An 18,463-nucleotide genomic window follows, 5' to 3' on the forward strand; every position below is an offset into this window, starting at 1 on the left:
TTGGGAGGCTGAGGCGAGTAGATCACCTGAGTCAGGAGCTCGAGACCAGCCTGGAAAACGTGGTGAAATCCTATCTCTATGAAAGGCATATAAAAAAAATAGCCAGGCATGGTGGCACACACCTGTAATCCCAGCTACTCGGGAGGCTGAGGCAGGAGAATTGCTTGAACCCAGGAGGCAGACGTTACAGTGAGCAGAGATCGTGCCACTGCACTAGAGCCTGGGCAACAGAGCGAGACTCCATCTCAAAAACAACAAAAAAAGGACAGATGAAGGTTTTCAAGTTTCACTAAAGGCAGAGGAGCTTGTTACAGATTAGCCTCCCCACCAGAGCAGTTAGAAAAACTGGACAAAAATGTGCCCCGCCCCAATCAAAAACAATTGTTGGAAGGTAGTTGAAGACCTCAGCCAGGACTTGAGTGACCAGGCCTAGGAGGTGACCCTGACAGTCTGTAGTGCTTTTCCACATTTGGTGATTGGTCAACAGTAGAGGGCTAAGAGGCTAAGAAACTGAGTATGAAGTGGTAGTTAACAGGCTGGAAAGCCTAGCTGAATATTTGGCACTCTCATAGGGCTGAAATGACCTAATGAGAATTTGGGTCCCAGGAAGGAGATGGGACCTTGGTGGGGACCCTGGAAGGGCCACCCCTAGGAGTCCAAATGAATAAAACATAGACCAGCCGTCACGAAACCTAAAACCTGCTTTGAACCAGCTTAGTCCCAAACTAGATGAAGGTGATCTGCACTTACTCCAATTGCGTGCCATAAAGTCAAAGTCAATACTCTCTGGAGGCAGATAAAAGTTTACTAGGAATGCCATAAGACAACACAAGACTAAATGAGAAAGACCAAGAAGAAAACGAATAGAAACATACATGTAGGGAAGAAACTTTTTTTGTTTTTTTGAGACAGAGTCTCATTCTGTCACCCAGGCTTGAGTGCAGTGGCACGATCTCCGCTCACTGCAACTTCTGCCTCCCAGGTTCAAGCGATTCTCCTGCCTCAGCCTCCCAAGTAGCTGGGATTACAGGCATGCGCCACCATGCCTGGCTAATTTTTGTATTGGCCAGGCTGGTCTTGAACTCCTGACCTCAGGTCATCCATTTACCTCGGCCTCCCAAATTGGTGGGATTACAGGCCTGAGCCACCGCGCCTGGCCAGTATTTTGCCACAATTTAAAATAAATTTTGCTGGGCGCGGTGGCTCACGCTTATAATCCCAGCACTTTGGGAGGCTGAGGCGGGCGGATCACGAGGTCAGGAGATCAAGACCATGGTGAAACCCCGTCTCTACTAAAAAATACAAATAAAAAAATTTAGCCGGGCGTGGTGGCGGGCTCCTGTAGTCCCAGTTGCTCCGAGAGGCTGAGGCAGGAGAATGGCGTGAACCCAGGAGGCGGAGCTTGCAGTGAGCCGAGATTGCACCACTGCACTGCAGCCTGGGCGACAGAGTGAGACTCTGTCTCAAAAAATAAATAAATAAAAAAAATAAAAATAAATAAAAATTAAAATAAATAAATTTTTTTTTTCAGGTTTGTGCTGAGACTATATTCTAAACAGTCACATGGCGGCTTACTCTTCTCCAGGCCTTGCTGCCGGCTTTTACATGTTTATTGTCTTTGCCTTGTTGTCATCTGCTCGGTAGATGGCAGCTTCCAGGTGCTCCTAAGGGGACAAGAAAGACAGTGAGAAGGCACGGAGTTTGCCAGGTCATCCCCCCTTGGGGCCCTGCCCTCATGAACTCCCTCAACCGGGTCTCCTGCAACTATCGGTGGGCCATCTTGGCCACCGCTTCGCCCTGAGCTTCCTGCTGCTGCAGCTGGGCAGTGCCTCCTTCCCAGAGGCCAGCTGCTGATAGGTGGCCACATACTGCTGCAGGTGACCCAGGTAATGGTCTCACTGCTGCTGCTGCAGACTCTGAGCCTCTTGGCTCTTCAGCTCCACCTGCAGGATAGGCGTCAGGGTAGGTAGTGGCTGGCTTCCAGATTCTGGGCCCATAAACAGGGTAGCGAGGGCACTGCGGGGCTCTGTCGCCTGCCCAGGCCCCTGGCCCTGGCCCCTTCCTCCAGGCCTAAGTGACTGCCTCCCTTAGCTAGAGGCCCATGCCTCCCTCCCCAGCCTCAAATCTCACACCCTTCTTCCCACCATTTAAACTGTAGGCCACAGACTGGTGGAAAAGCAGAGGGAGCCAACCACCATCTGCTAAGTTGTTGTGAGGTCGTTCTGTATGATCTCCAGGGTTTGCACACACCTTCACCTGCTCCCCCCAGAGCTCGGCCTTCCGTCCCAGCTCCCCCAGCCTCTCCTCCAGCTCCTGCAGCCTCACCTCCTGTTCCTGCATCTTCTCCTCCTGCTGCCGCAGCCTCATTTCCTGCTCCCACATCTTCTCCTCCTGCCTCCGCATCTTCTCCTCCTGTTTCTGCATCTTCTCCTCCTGTTCCCACATCTTCTCCTCCTGCTCGCAAATCTTCTCTTCCTGTTCCTGCATCATCTCCTCCTGCTCCCATATCTTCTCCTCCTGCTCCCTTATCTTCTCCTCTTGCTCCCTTATCTTCTCCTCCTGCTCCCTTATCTTCTCCTCCTGCTCCCTTATCTTCTCCTGCTGCTCCCGCCTCTTTTCCTCCTGCTCCCTTATCTTCTCCTCCTGCTTCCACATCTTCTCCTCCTGCTCCCGCCTCTTTTCCTCCTGCTCCCGTATCTTCTCCTCCTGCCTCCACACCTTCTCCTCCTGCTCCTGTATCTTCTCCTCCTGCTCGTGCATCTTCTCCTTCTGCCTCCACATCTCCTCCTGCTCCCGTATCTTCTCCTCCTGCCTCCACATCTTCTCCTCCTCCTCCTGCCTCTTCTCCTCCGCCCGTATCTTCTCCTGCTTATGCATCTTTTCCTCCTGCCTCCACATCTTCTCCTCCTGCTCATGCATCTTTCCTTCTGCTCCCTCATCTTCTCCTCCTGCCTCCACATCTTCTCCTCCTGCTCCCGTATCTTCTCCTCCTGCTCGTGCATCTTCTCCTCCTGCTCCCGTATCTTCTCCTCCTGCTCGTGCATCTTCTCCTTCTGCTCGTGCATCTTCTCCTTCTGCTCCCGTATCTTCTCATCCTGCCTCCACATCTTCTCCTCCTGCTCCCGTATCTTCTCCTCCTGACTCCACATCTTCTCCTCCTGCTCCTGTATCTTCCCCTCCTGCTCGTGCATCTCCTCCTTGTGCCTCCACACCTCCTCCTGCTGCCGTACCTTCTCCTCCTGCCTCCACATCTTCTCCTCCTGCTTCTGCCTCTTCTCCTCCTCCCGTATCTTCTCCTGCTCGTGCATCTTCTCCTCCTGCCTCCACATCTTCTCCTCCTGCTCTCGTATCTTCTCCTCCTGCTTGTGTACCTTCTCCTCCTGCCTCCACATCTTCTCCTCCTGCTCTCGTATCTTCTCCTCCTGCTTGTGTATCTTCTCCTCCTGCCTCCATATCTTCTCCTCCTGCTCCTGCCTCTTCTCCTGCTCGCGTATCTTCTCCTGCTCCTGTATCTTCTCCTGCTCGTGCATCTTCTCCTCCAGCTCCCGTATCTTCTCCTCCTTCTCCCGCGTCATCTCCTCCTGCCTCTGCATCTTCTCCTCCTTCTCCTGCATCTTCTCCTCCTGCTCCCGTATCTTCTCCTCCTGCTCCCGTATCTTCTCCTCCTGCTTCCACATCTTCTCCTCCTGTTCCTGGTTCAGGCGGTTCCACAACTCGTTCTCTTCCACCTGGGCTTGGAGCTTTGCTGACACACTCTGCAGCTCCTTACCCAGGTGGTCAGCCTCCGCCTGCAGCTGCTGCTGGAATCGTGAAAGTGTTGGTTTGAACCTCAGAAGGAAACAGACTCATGAGCTAGCCATATAAATGTCATCTATAGGCCAGGTGCGGTGGCTAACACCTGTAATCCCAGCACTTTGGGAGGCCCAGGCGGGCAGATCACGAGGTCAGGAGATCGAGACCATCCTGGTTAACACGGTGAAACCCCGTCTCTACTAAAAATACAAAAAATTAGCCAGGTGTGGTGGCGGGTGCCTTTAGTCCCAGCTACTACTTGGGAGGCTGAGGCAGGAGAATGGCGTGAACCCAGGGGACAGAGCTTGCAGTGAGCCGAGATTGCGCCACTGCACTCTGGCCTGGGTGAAAGAGCGAGATTCCGTCTCAAAATAATAAATAAATAAATAAATAAATAAATAAATAAATAAATAAATGTAACCTATAAAATAATGGTTTTCATCCATGATCCTTTAAAAAAAATATTTTTAAGCCCTAACTCTGAGATGCTGATTCCCCAGGCAGGGCCCCAATTTGTACGTTTTTAGCACACTCTAGAGGATTCTATGGTGGGACCAGAACAAGGACCCAAATTTTCCAGCTCTTGGCTGGAACCTCCCCATACCCTGCATGATCCCTAGATCATGGTCCCAGCTGGATGGGGCTCCCACAACCCCCAGGGCTGCAGCCGCTCACCTGTGGCAGCAGGAGCTTGGCCCTCTCCAGCTTCCTTTTTAGCTCCTTTACGTTGAGCTGGATCTCAGACTTTTCAGATTCTACAAGTCGAAGTTTTTCTTGTAGTTCAGCGTTTTTCTCCTTCAACTCCTCATTGGTTATGCTATGGCCAGGGGCAGTAGAGAAAGGAATGAACGAAGAACAGAAAGGACCTCTTTGGTGATCAACCCTCTACTTTTGCCCCACAACCACAGAACGGTGGCATTGGTAGGGACCCCAGGAATTAAAAGTCACAGGTGGCAGGCCAGAGAGAAGACATGAGTTGCCTGAGGCTACCCCATGAGTCAGTGGCCCAGCCGGCACTAGAGCTTCCCTGTGCACACATGAAAACCTGTAGGAGCCTCTCCCCATGCTCACCTGTACCCCCCACCTCCCAGCACACTACCCAAAGGGCCCCCAGACCCCCCATTCCACCTTCCCCCATCCTACGTGTTCCTGTACAGTTCCAGACTCAGGGCATCCCTCTCCTTTGTTAACTCCTCGATGTACTGCAAATAGAGAAAGGTTAAGTCAGAATAGAGCAGGTAGAGGAGCAGCAGGCCCACCAGGAACAACAGCTACAGTGACTACTCCACAGTAACTCTCCCTCACTCTCAATCACACCTGACATGTTCTCAAGGCATTTCCAAGCCCATGGTCTCATTTGTTTTTTTTTTCTTTTTTTTTTTTTTTGGCAGAGTTTCATTCTTGTTGCCCTGACTGCAGTGCAATGGCGCAATCTCGGCTCACCACAAGCTCCGCCTCCTGGGTTCAAGTGATTCTCCTGCCTCAGCTTCCCAAGTAGCTGGGATTACAGGCATGTGCCACCACACCTGGCTAATTTTGTATTTTTAGTAGAGACGGGGTTTCTTCATGTTGGTCAGTCTAGTCTTGAACTCCTGACCTCAGGTGATCCGCCCACCTCAGCCTCCCAAGGTGCTGGCATCACAGGCGTGAGCGAGAGCACCTGGCCCTCATTTGTTTTTCAAAGAACTCAGTGAAGGTGGAAGGGACAGGGAAAGAGATTGAATTTAGGGCTGGCTAACAGGGGCCCAGAGAGATCAGATAATATTGCTATTGTTATTACTGTTATTACTACCACTGTTGGAACTTTTATTGAATGCTTCACCAGGCACTATGCTAACAATCCCATTTAATCCTCACAACCTCCATAGGAGATGGTTACCATTATTATCTCTATTGTGTAGATGAAAAACATGCGGTATTAAAGGTTAAGTGCTGCCTAAGATCACTTAGAGCTGGGATTTCAACACCCAGGTATATCTGATTCTCTAAGCCCATTCTTTCGCTGGAGGTAGGGGCACAGTTAAGAAGGAGGAAATTAATCCTTTGTTGAATTTTTGAAAGGATGATACGTTCGCATAGTCCAAAACTCAGAAAGTCCAGAAGGGAAATATCTCCCCCCACACTGTGCCTCTATCCTGAGTTTTTTTATGAATCCTTACAAACATGTTTTATGTATATTACCATAATATGTACACACACACATATATACCTGCCCCCTCTCTCCACAAAAATAGTAACATACTCAAGATACTCTTCTGTACCTTTATGGTACAAGTACCCTAACCACCACTCAGGACGTGGCCAAGGCCACAGCCAAGTATGGGCAGGGTGGGCACTTGGCCTCTGAGCTCTTTGTCCAGTGCTCGCTCCCCACAGTGCTCCCCAACACACCCACAGCAGCCGACTCAGCCCCAATCTGCCTCTAACAACCACACACAAAAGCAGCAAGAAATTGCCATGCTGCCTTCTGGGCAGGACACTCCATCCTACAGAAGGGACCTTTAGGCTCACTCCTCCATCTGCGAAGCTGGGCTCCCAGGGGACAGGGCAGGTGGTTGGACTCACCCTATCCGCCTTCTTCTTCTGTGTAGACACAGCAGAGAGAGCCTGCTCTAACTCTCCTGCAAACATCCATGAATCATGCAGGCGGCTCATCAGATCCCTAGACTCTCCTGGAATGAGAGACATTCAGATGAGGCCCAAAGGACTCCCCCCAAAGTCCTGTCAAAGTGCCAGGTTGAAGGATGACGGGGTGCCAGATTCCCACCTTCCAACTGCTTGGCAGCATGCTGGCTGTAATAGAGTGCCGTCTGAAGCTCCGTTTTCTGACATGTAAGGATTCGTATGGTATGAACCTGGGCCTTTGGGAGAAGAGACAAGCAAATGCTGAAAGAGAAGCAAAGAAACATTCTCCAGAGGACAGGAGGGAACGTCACACCCTCCACTCACCTCTAGCTCCCTCCTTAGGGCTTCCGGATGTTGGTGGCTTGCCGTCTTTTCCTGTAGAAAGAGGAAGACAGAGTTCTTACTAGGGGGAGGCAGAGATGGCACAGCAAGAGACATGCCCCCAGAATGGCACCACTGCCCCAGGACAGGCCCACCCATGGGACCAGTTTATCAGGGACCCTGTTGGGATGGGGTGGAATATGGGGGGTGAGCCTTCTTCCCCAGGCTGGGAGTGGGCGAGATGAGACTGGGGCCTCTACATCTGAGTGCCCGCAAACCCAGCGGTCATGTCGTGAGCAAACAAAGAAATCACGTTACTTCTTCCAGCTGAGCTCGGTTCTGTTGTTTCTGTGGGGAGAGTCAAAGGAAGGTGACTGTGGGTGGCCCCCTCGACTCTATTCCTCAGGCCAGGAAGCGATAGGCAGGGGCCAGGAATGGATTTAAAAGGCACAGTTCTCAGACCCAATGGGACCACGAACTGGTAAACTCTCCTCAACTCCCAAAGAAGGATTTGGGTCTTTGTTGGATTTTGCCCACAGCCACAGAACTCAAAGTCTGAAACTAGATTCTCTTGAAAAGACAGTAACAGAAACCCTCAGAGATGGAGTGTGAGAAAAGCCCACCCTTCTGCCAGCTTGTGATCTAGAAAGGTGCATTCATTCAGCAAACATTGAGCACATACGGGCCAGGGACGGTTCTTCACAGCCGGGATATGGGATGGAAAAGGCAGACGGGAGCCCTTGGCCCTGAGGTTTCCATTCTAGTGGGCCTTTAACTCTCAGACTCTCAGAGCTAACAGTAACCTCTGATACTCTCTAACTCTACCTCAGGAAACGCAAGCCCAAGAAGGAGAGTTTATAGCAGGCCCTGGACTAGGGATTAACATAAAAACACAATGACAAATCTCATTTAAACTTCACAAATGTAAGTAAAACCATACCACTCCTAGTTTACAGATGTGAAAAGAGAGGCCCAAAGAGCTCAAGCAATTTGCCCTAAATCATATCCCTAGCAGATGGAGATGTAGGATTCAAGCCCAGAATTCTTAACCAGTACCCGGCAGTTCTTCCACAAACTTAATAATTACCCTCCACAATCTTAATAATTACCCTCCACCCCACCTTGGGCCCTCTGTCCCCAGGAGCCTGGCCAGCCAAGACTCACATCCTCAGGTGAGTGGCAACCACAGGAAGTTGTTGTCTCAGGGTTAGTGCCATTATTTATTTTCTGCTTTTTGGTGTCGCTTGCTCCTGTACCAACACTAGGGTTGGTCTGGGGATGATGGTCTCTCAACTGTGGAAAGGAAGAGCAGTGATACTCCTGAGAACTACAAGCTCCTACAGTCACATCCTGCTTTACAGTTTACACTAAATACTCTTATAGACCATCTGATTTAATACCACCAACTGTAGGAAATGTTGTCACAATCACTTCGTGACTGAGAGAGATTGATACCATGGCTGAAAAAAAAGGCAATAATGGAACTTAAACTCAGTTTTCTGACTCTGAGCTCTGGGATTTTGCCACAGATCAGCAGCTGCCAGGGACCAAAACCAGAGGCAGAGGTGGAAAAGCAGATATTAAGTAGGCAGGAACTGTCCGCTATGTGGTTTAGAGTTATTCACCCTCACACGTCTGTTAGTGCTAAGGAGTACATCAGTACCTCTCAAACTTTTACATCAATGTATCCTCATGGCAGAAGGCAGCCTTTCTGTTAAATCTGGGAATTTAACAGAAAGAGGACAACCCAAGCCTCATTTCAGAGAGAAGTCATGTATAGTCTTATAAATCTATGTGACTTTCATCCCTAAGTAAATTAATGTTTTGTCTCTCAAGAGAATCAAGGGAAACTGATGCTTCATAAAGATGTCCCATATTTATCCTGTGGCATTCAAAATTTCCCCAGTTTGAGATGAGATGAGGAAGATTCAAGATGTCAAGTTCAGTTTCCCAAGATGTGTTCCACAGAAGAAAAGCAGATCTCACTCCAGAAACCAGTGACTGAGGGGCACTCTGGTCCCAGAACAGTGGAGGAGAATTCAAATCTGAGGTGCAGAACTCAGAAAAAATGTTAAAGTCTCTCTGGAGAGTAGAAGCCTGGGAGAAAACCAAACCAAACCCATTCTCCCATTGCCACCCAGAGACACTGTCAACGTGTTGAGCTCATGGGGGAAGTGTAGGCTTTTCACACTGTCAACGTCTGTGGTATGGAAGTAAGGCAGCCTGAAACCTCTCTCTTCTAGGTCCCACAGTCCCCATTCCCCTTCCAGCTGGAAACCTGTGCTGCAACCAGAGGAAACAGAAATGGGCAAGAACACTTAGGGGACTGGGTCCTGAGACCAAAGGCCGATCTTGTGGTAGTAATGACAGTTTGTAGAGGGACTGTGACATCCACTACATTCCACTCCTCGGCAGAGTGGCGGGGGTGGGGGGGACACATGAGTGCAATGCCTAAGTTGCTGCTTTGAGACTGGGGAGGGGGTCACAAATTTGGGACCCGGGTCCTTGGAGACGTGACCCCAAAGAGCCCCGGGAGGTCAGGCTTGGGGCGGCAGGAGGTGAGGGCCAAGTAAGGAGCAAGGAGCCCCAGGAGTCACATCCCCAAAGTCACCCTGTGGCAACTGGTGAGGGCAGGTTCTGGGGCACCCAGGTCCTTGGAGATGTGAGCCCAAAGAGCCCAGGGAGGTCGGGTTTGGGGTAGCAGGAGGTAAGGGCAGAGTATGGAGTTGGAAGCCCCGGGAGTCCCCTGCTCAAAGTCACCCTGGGGTTCCGGGCAGGGCAGGGGCAGGACTCATGAGGGGGTTGGGCTGGCTGACAAGATTTTGGTGTGGGGAGCCCAGAGGCACTGGGGAGGCCAGCCCAGTGTGCCTCAGGAGTGGCGCAGACTCTGGCAGCAGTTCGGCTGTCAGAGGGGGCCTCGGGTTGGGTTGGGGTGCTGATGCGTTTACCTTTTCCTTGGCCTTGGCCAATTTGCTCTGTCGGGTTTCGTTGGACATCATGGGATGGGTAGGGAGGTGGGGTTGGGGCCACATCAGCATGATCCAGGTGAGGACAACTATACACCTCCAGTCACCTATAGGTAGCTGTGTGACTGAGCCAGAGGAGGCGTAACCAGGGCTGCACTAGAATGCAGAATAGGGGCGTGGCCTTAATGCTTGAAGCCCATTGGTCAATGAGAAAGATGAAAGGGAAAGGAGGTGTGGCCAGACAGCAGCGTGTCATGAAGGACCTGTGTTGTCACAAGGAAACCTGCCCATGCAACCCCTGTCCCCGCCCACTCCAGGAGAGGGGTGGGGCTGGCTTTCACTTTAAAACCTTTAAAACTTTATTACCTCAATTGAGGTACAAATCCTATTAAAATGGAAATTTTATAGTGTGCTTGATGATTGATAAAGCAGACTTTAATATCCAACATTCCAATAAGATAAAATAATCACAATGTTTTCTCTTTTTTGGAAAAACTTTCTCTTATTCTCCTACATTAGTGTTAGGTTTTTTTTAAAAAAAAACAACAAGAAGCACGTCTAATATCTTTAAAAACACAAAGCTTTTGAGCCAGGCACGATGGGTCATGCCTGTAATCCCAGCACTTTTGGAGGCTGGGGCAGGTGGATCACCCGAATTCAGGAATTCAAGACCAGCCTGGCCAACATGATGAAACCCTGTCTCTACTAAAAATACAAAAGTAGCTGGGCATGGTGGCAGGTGCCTGTAATCCCAGCTACTTGGGAGGCTGAGGCAGGAGAATCCCCTGAACCTGTGTGGCGGAGGTTGCAGTGAGCCAAAATCATGCCACTGCACTTCAGCCTGGGCTACAGAACGAGACTCTGTCTCTAAATACATACATACACACACACACACACACACACACACACACACACACACACACACAGCTTTCCGTTTAATAAGCACTCAAACTTCTTAACATGGTTAAAGCAAATACAGGACCCTTCTAAAGTAAGGCTAAATGCTAAGCGATGGGGGAGAGAAAAAGGACATAAATAACTTCTACTCTCATGAGGTTAATCACTAAATCCTATTTTTCTAGAATCAACTGGCCTCTAAGCCCTGAAAATGAAACTGAATTTCTCACTTGATACTTGGCTATGACTTGCAATCATGAAAACCAAGAATTGTGTTATGTCACTGTGTATTGCTTGTTACCTGGGATCAAGGGTTTACTTTTTCATGATTTGCTCCATTACCTGTGTGCTTCTGATCTCAGACCGAACTAAGCTTTTTTATAGAGTTCTACAATTTACAGTTAGTATGTAAGAGTGGCTCTCAAACATATAGTCTCTGGACCAGGAGCACCTGGGAACTTCTTAGAAATATAAATTCTCAGGCCCCACCCTAGACCTGATGAATCAGAAACTCTGGAGTAGGGCCCAGCAATCTGTGCTGCAATAAGCCGTCCAGGTGCTCAGGAACCTCTGCCATACAGCAGGTAGAAAAATGTGTTTCCTTCTATAGGTCCAAAGCCAGGGATACTATATGTTCTGTCTTGATATGAAACAATGACATGCAATTAAAAGACATAAATCTCCTTCCTACTTCCACCCTCCAGCCAGTGTGTTTTTATGAGTTCAATAAGAAAACACGTGGCAATCAGAGATTTCATCTAAAAAATATATTTACACGTCTCGGTTCTCATCCAGCCTGATCTCATCAAATATCATTTATATCCTCTTACATCTAAAGTTTTAGAAAAGGATCTTCACAATGTAAGACTCAGGCACACTAGGAGCTCTATGATAAAAGACCAAATAGATCAGAATGTCCAAACTTAGTAGAGAAGAAAAGTGGACTCATTAGCTATATTTTCAAATTGCATTCAACAGGAAATTAAAGTTTTGAATTTTTTTCACCTTCATCCTTCCAAGTTAATAGAATTAAACCAGAATACTCCATTCTTCCAAAGCCTCTAGCCAGCCAAACCTTTACTGTATTACTTGTTTCTTTTCAATAGATATAAAGCAGAGTCCCGGTAGGCACATTTTGTATACCTGCAAAGATGCAAAACTAAACAGTTCTCTGTGTTCAATATTAAAACAAAAGTCCTGTAAACCTCAGATGGTGAGTGTAATACTTCAGCACTAGCATGAAAGCCTCAAATATAAAAAGATACCAAGAACCTCGCTAGCAAACAGAAGTAAGCTCTTGGCCGGGAGCAGTAGTTCACGCCTGTACTCCCAGCATATTGGCAAGCCAAGGTGGGTAAGTCAGGAGTTCAAGACCAGCCTGGGCAACATAGCTAATTCATATCTCTACAAAGAGAATTCAAAAATTAGCTGGGCTTGGCGGCACACACCTGTAGTCCTAGAGCTACTTGGGAGGATGAGGTGGGAAAATCATGTGAGCCCAGGAATTTGAGGCTGCAGTAGCTATGATCATGTCACTGCACTCCAGTTGGGGTGCCAGAGCGAGATCTAGTTTTTACATTCTGTCTTGCTCCTGTTTCCACTAAAATCACTAAGTTAAAATGTGTTCATTCAGCAGGATAAAAATTAAGTGAAATTTGATTTTGGTGCTTTGCTAGCAAAAAATAAATAAATAAATAAAATGGAATAATAAATTACTTACTGAGAGAAAGTCTTTGTAACCCCATTGACAGACAAAAGGTTTGTATCCTTAGCCTATAAAGAAATCTTTAAAATTACTCAGAAAAATAATGAATGATTTCCAGCAGAAAATGGGCAATGGAGAAACCGGCACTTCCTACAAGAATAAAAATGGCCTATGAGCATATGAAAAAGATTCAAAAGCACGAGAAATCGAAGAAATGTAATGAAAACAATGAGATTTTCTGCTTAAAGACCAGCAAAGATGACAAATGGAAGGGGGAACCTGGAGCTCTGTACTTGTTGGTGGGAGCATAAACTGAACCAATTTTCCTACAGGATAATTTGAAATTTCTTTTAAAAATCCTAAAACAGTTTTATATTATTTTCCTCTAGGAATTCTACTTCTATGAATTCAGTGCAAAAATCCTTACTCAAGTCCATAAAAATGTATATAGAATGCCTGTAATCCAAGCACTTTGGGAGGCCGAGGTGGGCGGATCACGAGGTCAGGAGATCGAGACCATCCTGGCTAACAGGTGAAACCCCGTCTCTACTAAAAAAATACAAAAAATTAGCTGGGCGTGGTGGCGGGCACCTGTAGTCCCAGCTACTTGGGAGGCTGAGGCAGGAGAATGGCATGAACCTGGGAGGGGGAGCTTCCAGTGAGCCAAGATGGCACCACTGCACTTCAGCATGGGTGACAGAGCGAGAGACTCTGTCTCAAAAAAAAAAAAAAATACATCCAACTATTAAAAATGATGATGCCAGGATATATTTCTGCCATAGAAACATGCTTAAAATATAGTAAGTGACAAAAGACCACATGTTATGATTCTACTTTTTAAAATGTTTATATGCATAAAAAGTGTAAAAAGCAACAAACCGGAATGTTTTGAGTGGCAAAATTAAAGATTTTTCTTTATATTTTGTCATCCAAATTATTAGAAAAAATGTGATTTCCTTTATAATCAGGGAGAAGTGTTATTTTCATTTATTTATATTAATATTTCTTTTCTTTTTCTTCTTTTTTCTCCTGTATGTATCCCATGCAGGCTAGAGCACTTAAATCGCTGCCTCTTGAGGGAAATCAGCCCATTTTCAGGATGTGAAGTACACAAAGCTGCCCCATCTTCCCTTTATTTTTTATTTTTATTTTATTGATTTACTTATTTATGTTGAGATGGAGTCTCGCTCTGTTGCCCAGGCTGGAATGCAGTGGTGCATCTCAGCTCACTGCAACCTCCATCTCCCGAGTTCAAGTGATTCCCCTGCCTCAGCCTCCCAAGTAGCTGGGACTACAGGCATGCACCACCATGCCCAGCTAATTTTTGTATTTTAAGTAGAGAGGGAGTTTTACCATCTTGGACAGGCTGGTCTCGAACTCCTGACCTCAAGTGATCCATCTGCCTTGGCCTCCCAAAATGCTGAGATTACAGGCATGAGCCACTGTGCCTGGTCTGTCATATTATTTCTAAAAATTTCAGTGACATTTCAATTAAGTTAAATTTAATTCTTACTGACCTGATCTGTTATCCTCTGTTTAATGACATCTTCCAGTTGAAAAGTGTTTCCTCTGTAATCACAAGTGCTAAAGGAAATACAACATGTATTCATTAGGTGGATATCCACTAAACGACTAATTATTGCATTGTAGTCCTTACACCCTCAGCATCAGCAACACATGGGAACTTGTTAGACATGCAAATTCCTGGGCCAGCCCCACACCTCCTGAATCAGAAAGTGGGGAAGAGGGACAGCTATCTGTGCTTTAATAAGCCTTGAGATGCTCCCTGAAGTTTGAAAACTACAGAACTAGAATACATATGGTAAGTGCTCATAGTTTATCCAAGTTACCTTCCCCTCTTTTCCATTCTCTTTTCCGTTGAAATAAAATGAGAGCTCATTTGGATTTAATGGGTATAAGAAAGAAGGCAATGAGATGACCAGGGTTTCAAGTTAGAGTTCAAAATTTAATCAGTGGACAGCGACAGGATGCAAGCCTTCTAAACAGATTACTACAAGAAAGCTGATTATAGTCTATACAATAGGTATCATTAGTGTATGGATGTTAAATTTTTTGGGTGGATTAACGGTATTGTGATTATGTAGGAGAATGTCCTGGTTCTTAGAAGGTATCTGTGAAAGTACTTAACAGTGAAACGCTCTGATACTGGCAACTTACTTTGAAATGATTCAGGGGGAAAAAGGGCACATATACAATCTTCCATACGCGGAGGAGAGAAAACAAATATGACAAAACGTTAACTAGTGAATCCAGTTGAATAACATACTGATGTTCACTGTATGATTCTATCAACTTTTCTGTGTTTGCAAGTTTTTAAAATAAAAAGTTGAGGGAAAAGAAACATCACCCGAAATCTTTCTATGAAATGGAACCATAGAAAAAGCATAGAAGTGAACACTTTGCAGAAGAGGGCACCGTACCCATCCGGAGAGCATGGTCAAAGCACAGGGTCTCCTCCAGGAGGCTATTCTCTGGTCTCTTCTGTGCTGTCACTTCCCCTAGATGCAGCCAAGGCTTTTCTCTAACGACTCTTATTCTAAAGATGTAATTTTTTTCATTCGTTTAAGAAAGAGACAAAAGAATTAGTATGCATTTAGAAAATGAAATTACACTTATACTTGTGTAAAAGCAAAAAATACTTTGAAAAGTGGGGAAGCAAGAAATGTACTGTTCTACAATTCTGTTCTGTTCTTATCATCTTTTTATTCTGCCAATGACTTCCTATTCCTGCTGCCTATGGTGGGGTGAGCTGCAAATGATTTCTTTTCCTCATTGATTTAAAATATCATGTTTATAATATACTAAACTCCCCCAGAAGGATTTGGGTTTATTTCTGGGCTCTATTCTATTCAAATAATCTATCTGTTCACAAGCCACTATCAATTTTGATTATTAGAGCATCCTAATGTTAAGTAATTCCTTTTTTTTTGAGATAAAGTATCTCGCTCTGTCGCCCAGGCTGGAGTGCAGTGCTGCTATCTCCTCCGCTCACTGCAAGCTCTGCCTCCCGGGTTCACACCATTCTCCTGCCTCAGCCTCTGGAGTAGCTGGGACTACAGGCACCCCCGCCATGCTTGGCTAATTTTTTGTATTTTTAGTAGAGATGGGGTTTCACCATGTTAGCCAAGATTGTCTTGATATCCTGACCTCGTGATCCGCCTGCCTTGGCCTTCTAAAGTGCTGGGATTACAGGCATGAGCCGCCACACCTGGCCAAGTAATTCTTTGATTAGGATATTAGGATTTGATGGAGCCTGGCCCTTTTGACTCTAAACTCAAACTTCTAAAAGACAACAATTATGACTTCAGTGTATAAAATACCAGCTTTTTCAGCTACCCTACAGAATTCTGTTATTTTCCTAATATTGATTCAGTTCATCCATTCGGTTTTCTCTCCAAACACTAATGTTTTCATTTGAGTATACCTAATCTTTTTTTTTTTTTTTTTTTTCAGACGAGTCTCCCTCTGTTGCCCAGGCTGGAGTACAGTTGCACGATCTCAGCTCATTGCAACCTCCGCTTCCCAGGCTCAAGCAGTCCTCTCACCTCAGACTCCCAAGTAGCTGTGACCACAGGCATGTGTAACACACCTACCCAATTTTGTATTTTTTTTGCAGAGATGAGGTCTCACCACATTGCCCAGGCTGGTTTCGAACTCCTGAGCTCAAGTGCTGAGAGATCCTGAGCTCCCAAAGTGCTGGGATTACAGGTGTGAACCACTGCTCCTGGTGGTTTTCCTAATCTCTTTTCTTTATCTTTTGTAGTTGCACTGGCTTATGTGGTTATTAACTGTTAGTGTTAATTAACAGGGGTAACTGTAATACTGGACATTTTGTCTTATTCCTGATCTTAAAGGGATGTTTGTAGAATTTCACCTATCATGCATAATGGCAGCTTTTGGCTAGACGTATTTATAATCCACTAGGAGTAAAAAAGAAAAATTAGAAATAAATATTGAATTTTATCAAATGTCTTTCTAACACATATGGAGAAAACCGTGCATTTTCTCCTTAACATCTTCCAACCAGGAATCATAGCAGATCTTCTAATAGTGATTCAAGAGAATAAGGTTCATATGGTTATGTGGCATAATTTTTCCACTGTGCTATGTTTGCCTCACTAGTCATGAAGAAGAGCGTGTGTGTGTTTTAATGCTACCTTTGTCAGGTTTGGGTTTTCATGTTCTAAATGTTTCAAAAGAAAAAAGTTTGAAAGTTCTACTTTATTCTTTATATGTGGAAATTGCAATAAATTATTTGTGACTTACTGAAAACTTCACTTGAAGGTCTGATATAATTTCAAAGCAAAGCCAAACCTTTCTTTCTTTTTTGTGGGGGGAGGGTGGGAGGAGTAGGATGGGAGGACACTAACTCATTGATGCTTTATGTTTTTTTTTTTTCCCCTTTAGAATTTATCTTCTAGGGACAATCTGACAATGATGAATTTAATTTAGATTCACAGATTTTAAAAATAATTATTTTGATATTCTTGGCATCTTTTATTTGCCTATTCCCAGCTCTGTTGCCCAGGCTGGAGTGCCGTGGTCCAATCGTAGCTCACTGCAGCCTTGAACCCCTGGACTCAAGCGATCAGCCCTGATCAGCCTCTCGAGCAGCAGAGACTACAGGCTCACGCTACCATGCCCAGCTAATTTTTTAAATTTTTAGTGGAGACGGGGTTTCACCACATTGCCCAGGCTGGTCTCGAACTCCTGGACTCAAGCAATCCTCCCTCCTCAGCCTCCCAAAGTGCTGGGATTACAAGTGTGAGCTACTGTGCCTGGCATGATTCTCATTTTTATTATAATAAAATTTTAAGATTGGATAAATAATATAGCCCAATTATTGGAGCCAGACTACATCTACTAAAATTAAATGAAATTTCACTTGTCTGAAATCATGACATACTTTGGAAGATATCTTTGTCATGGTATTAATTAAAATTACGGCTATTTGTCACTCACCAAAATCTGTGGAGCACCTTAAAGACATAGGCGGTATCCTCCAGAGCAGTCAAAACAGTTACAAGAAGAGGCTCTCGGGACAGCTTTGTCAGGAGAGACACGCTATACATATAAAGACATAAGGGAGACAGAAAAGAAACAGCCATTTTACACACAGGTCCCAAGTTGAGAGCTATAGGCTGGGTAATGCAGGCACTGATTTTTGCAAATCACATGCTTTCCACATGGCATCTCTATATAGTGTGCTTTTGCGTTATAGAGTAGCAGCAAGATTTTCAGTTTTCTGTTTGTTTGTTTGTTTGTTTGTTTGAAGACAGGATCTTGCCCCACCACCCAGGCTGGAGAGCAGTGATATGATCATTGCTCACTGCAGCATCGACCTCCCGGGCTCAAGTGATCCTCCCGCCTCAGCCACCCGAGTAGCTGGACTACAGGCATACACCACCTTATCCCACTAATTTTTGTATTTTTTGTAGAGACAAGGTCTCACTATGTTGCCCAGGCTGATATTGAACTCCTGAGCTCAAGCGATCCTCCTGCTTCAGACTACCAAAGTGCTGGGATTACAGGTGTAAGCCACCATACCTGGCCAAGATATTTGTTTTCAAAGGATGGTTAATAGTTATAAGAAGAAAAATAGGGAAGGCTAGGGCACAGTGGCTCACATCTGTAACCTCAGCACTTTGGGAGGCCGAGGCAGGAGGATCACCTGAGGTCAGGAGTTCGAGACCAGCCTGGCCACACGGTGAAACCCCGTGTCTTCTAAAAACACAAAGGTTAGCCAGGCATGGTGGCATATACCTCTAATCTCAGCAACTCAGGAGGCTGAGGCAGAATCACTTGAGCCGAAAGTTCCGCGGCTCACAGGTTCCAGACTCACCCCCAACTCCAGCCAATGGCAGCGTGAGTGCTTTCGCGTGTGTAGTGCGGCGGAAAACAAAAATTGCCACTGGTCAACCCAAGCGCCTTTGAACTGTCTCCAAACTTCGTTTTGTACTTTTCAGGGGCGCACAAAGGATGGCGCCTCCTGGCTTTAATTACTGCTTTAAGTATAGTGGGTGTGTTGTATGCAGTAGGAAATCAGCGGGCTTCACCACGTCCCCTGCGGGGTCACCGCGTCCTCCACCGCACACCTGGCACTGGTCAGCGGCTGGTGGGGACACAGCGGAGATGG

The 18,463-nt window shown here is 46.2% G+C and overlaps 1 protein-coding gene across 1 annotated transcript; it reads right to left on the minus strand.

The window, feature by feature from the left end:
- Positions 1 to 1,518: 1,518 nt before the first annotated feature.
- LOC115835499 (golgin subfamily A member 6-like protein 22) lies at positions 1,519 to 17,624 on the minus strand (the record flags this gene model as incomplete). The annotated part of the gene is given in 11 exon segments (XM_030814411.1): positions 1,519 to 1,664; positions 2,326 to 2,918; positions 2,921 to 3,800; positions 4,468 to 4,609; positions 4,936 to 4,994; positions 6,358 to 6,464; positions 6,560 to 6,653; positions 6,742 to 6,792; positions 7,903 to 8,031; positions 13,824 to 13,890; positions 17,620 to 17,624. Coding segments are annotated over 11 exon segments (2,190 nt in total), but the record flags the coding sequence as incomplete, so codon positions are not given.
- Between the last annotated feature and the right edge of the window lie 839 nt (positions 17,625 to 18,463).

This window comes from Nomascus leucogenys, chromosome 6, assembly GCF_006542625.1.
Source record: "Nomascus leucogenys isolate Asia chromosome 6, Asia_NLE_v1, whole genome shotgun sequence".
In the NCBI taxonomy this organism is placed as follows: Eukaryota; Metazoa; Chordata; class Mammalia; order Primates; family Hylobatidae; genus Nomascus; species Nomascus leucogenys.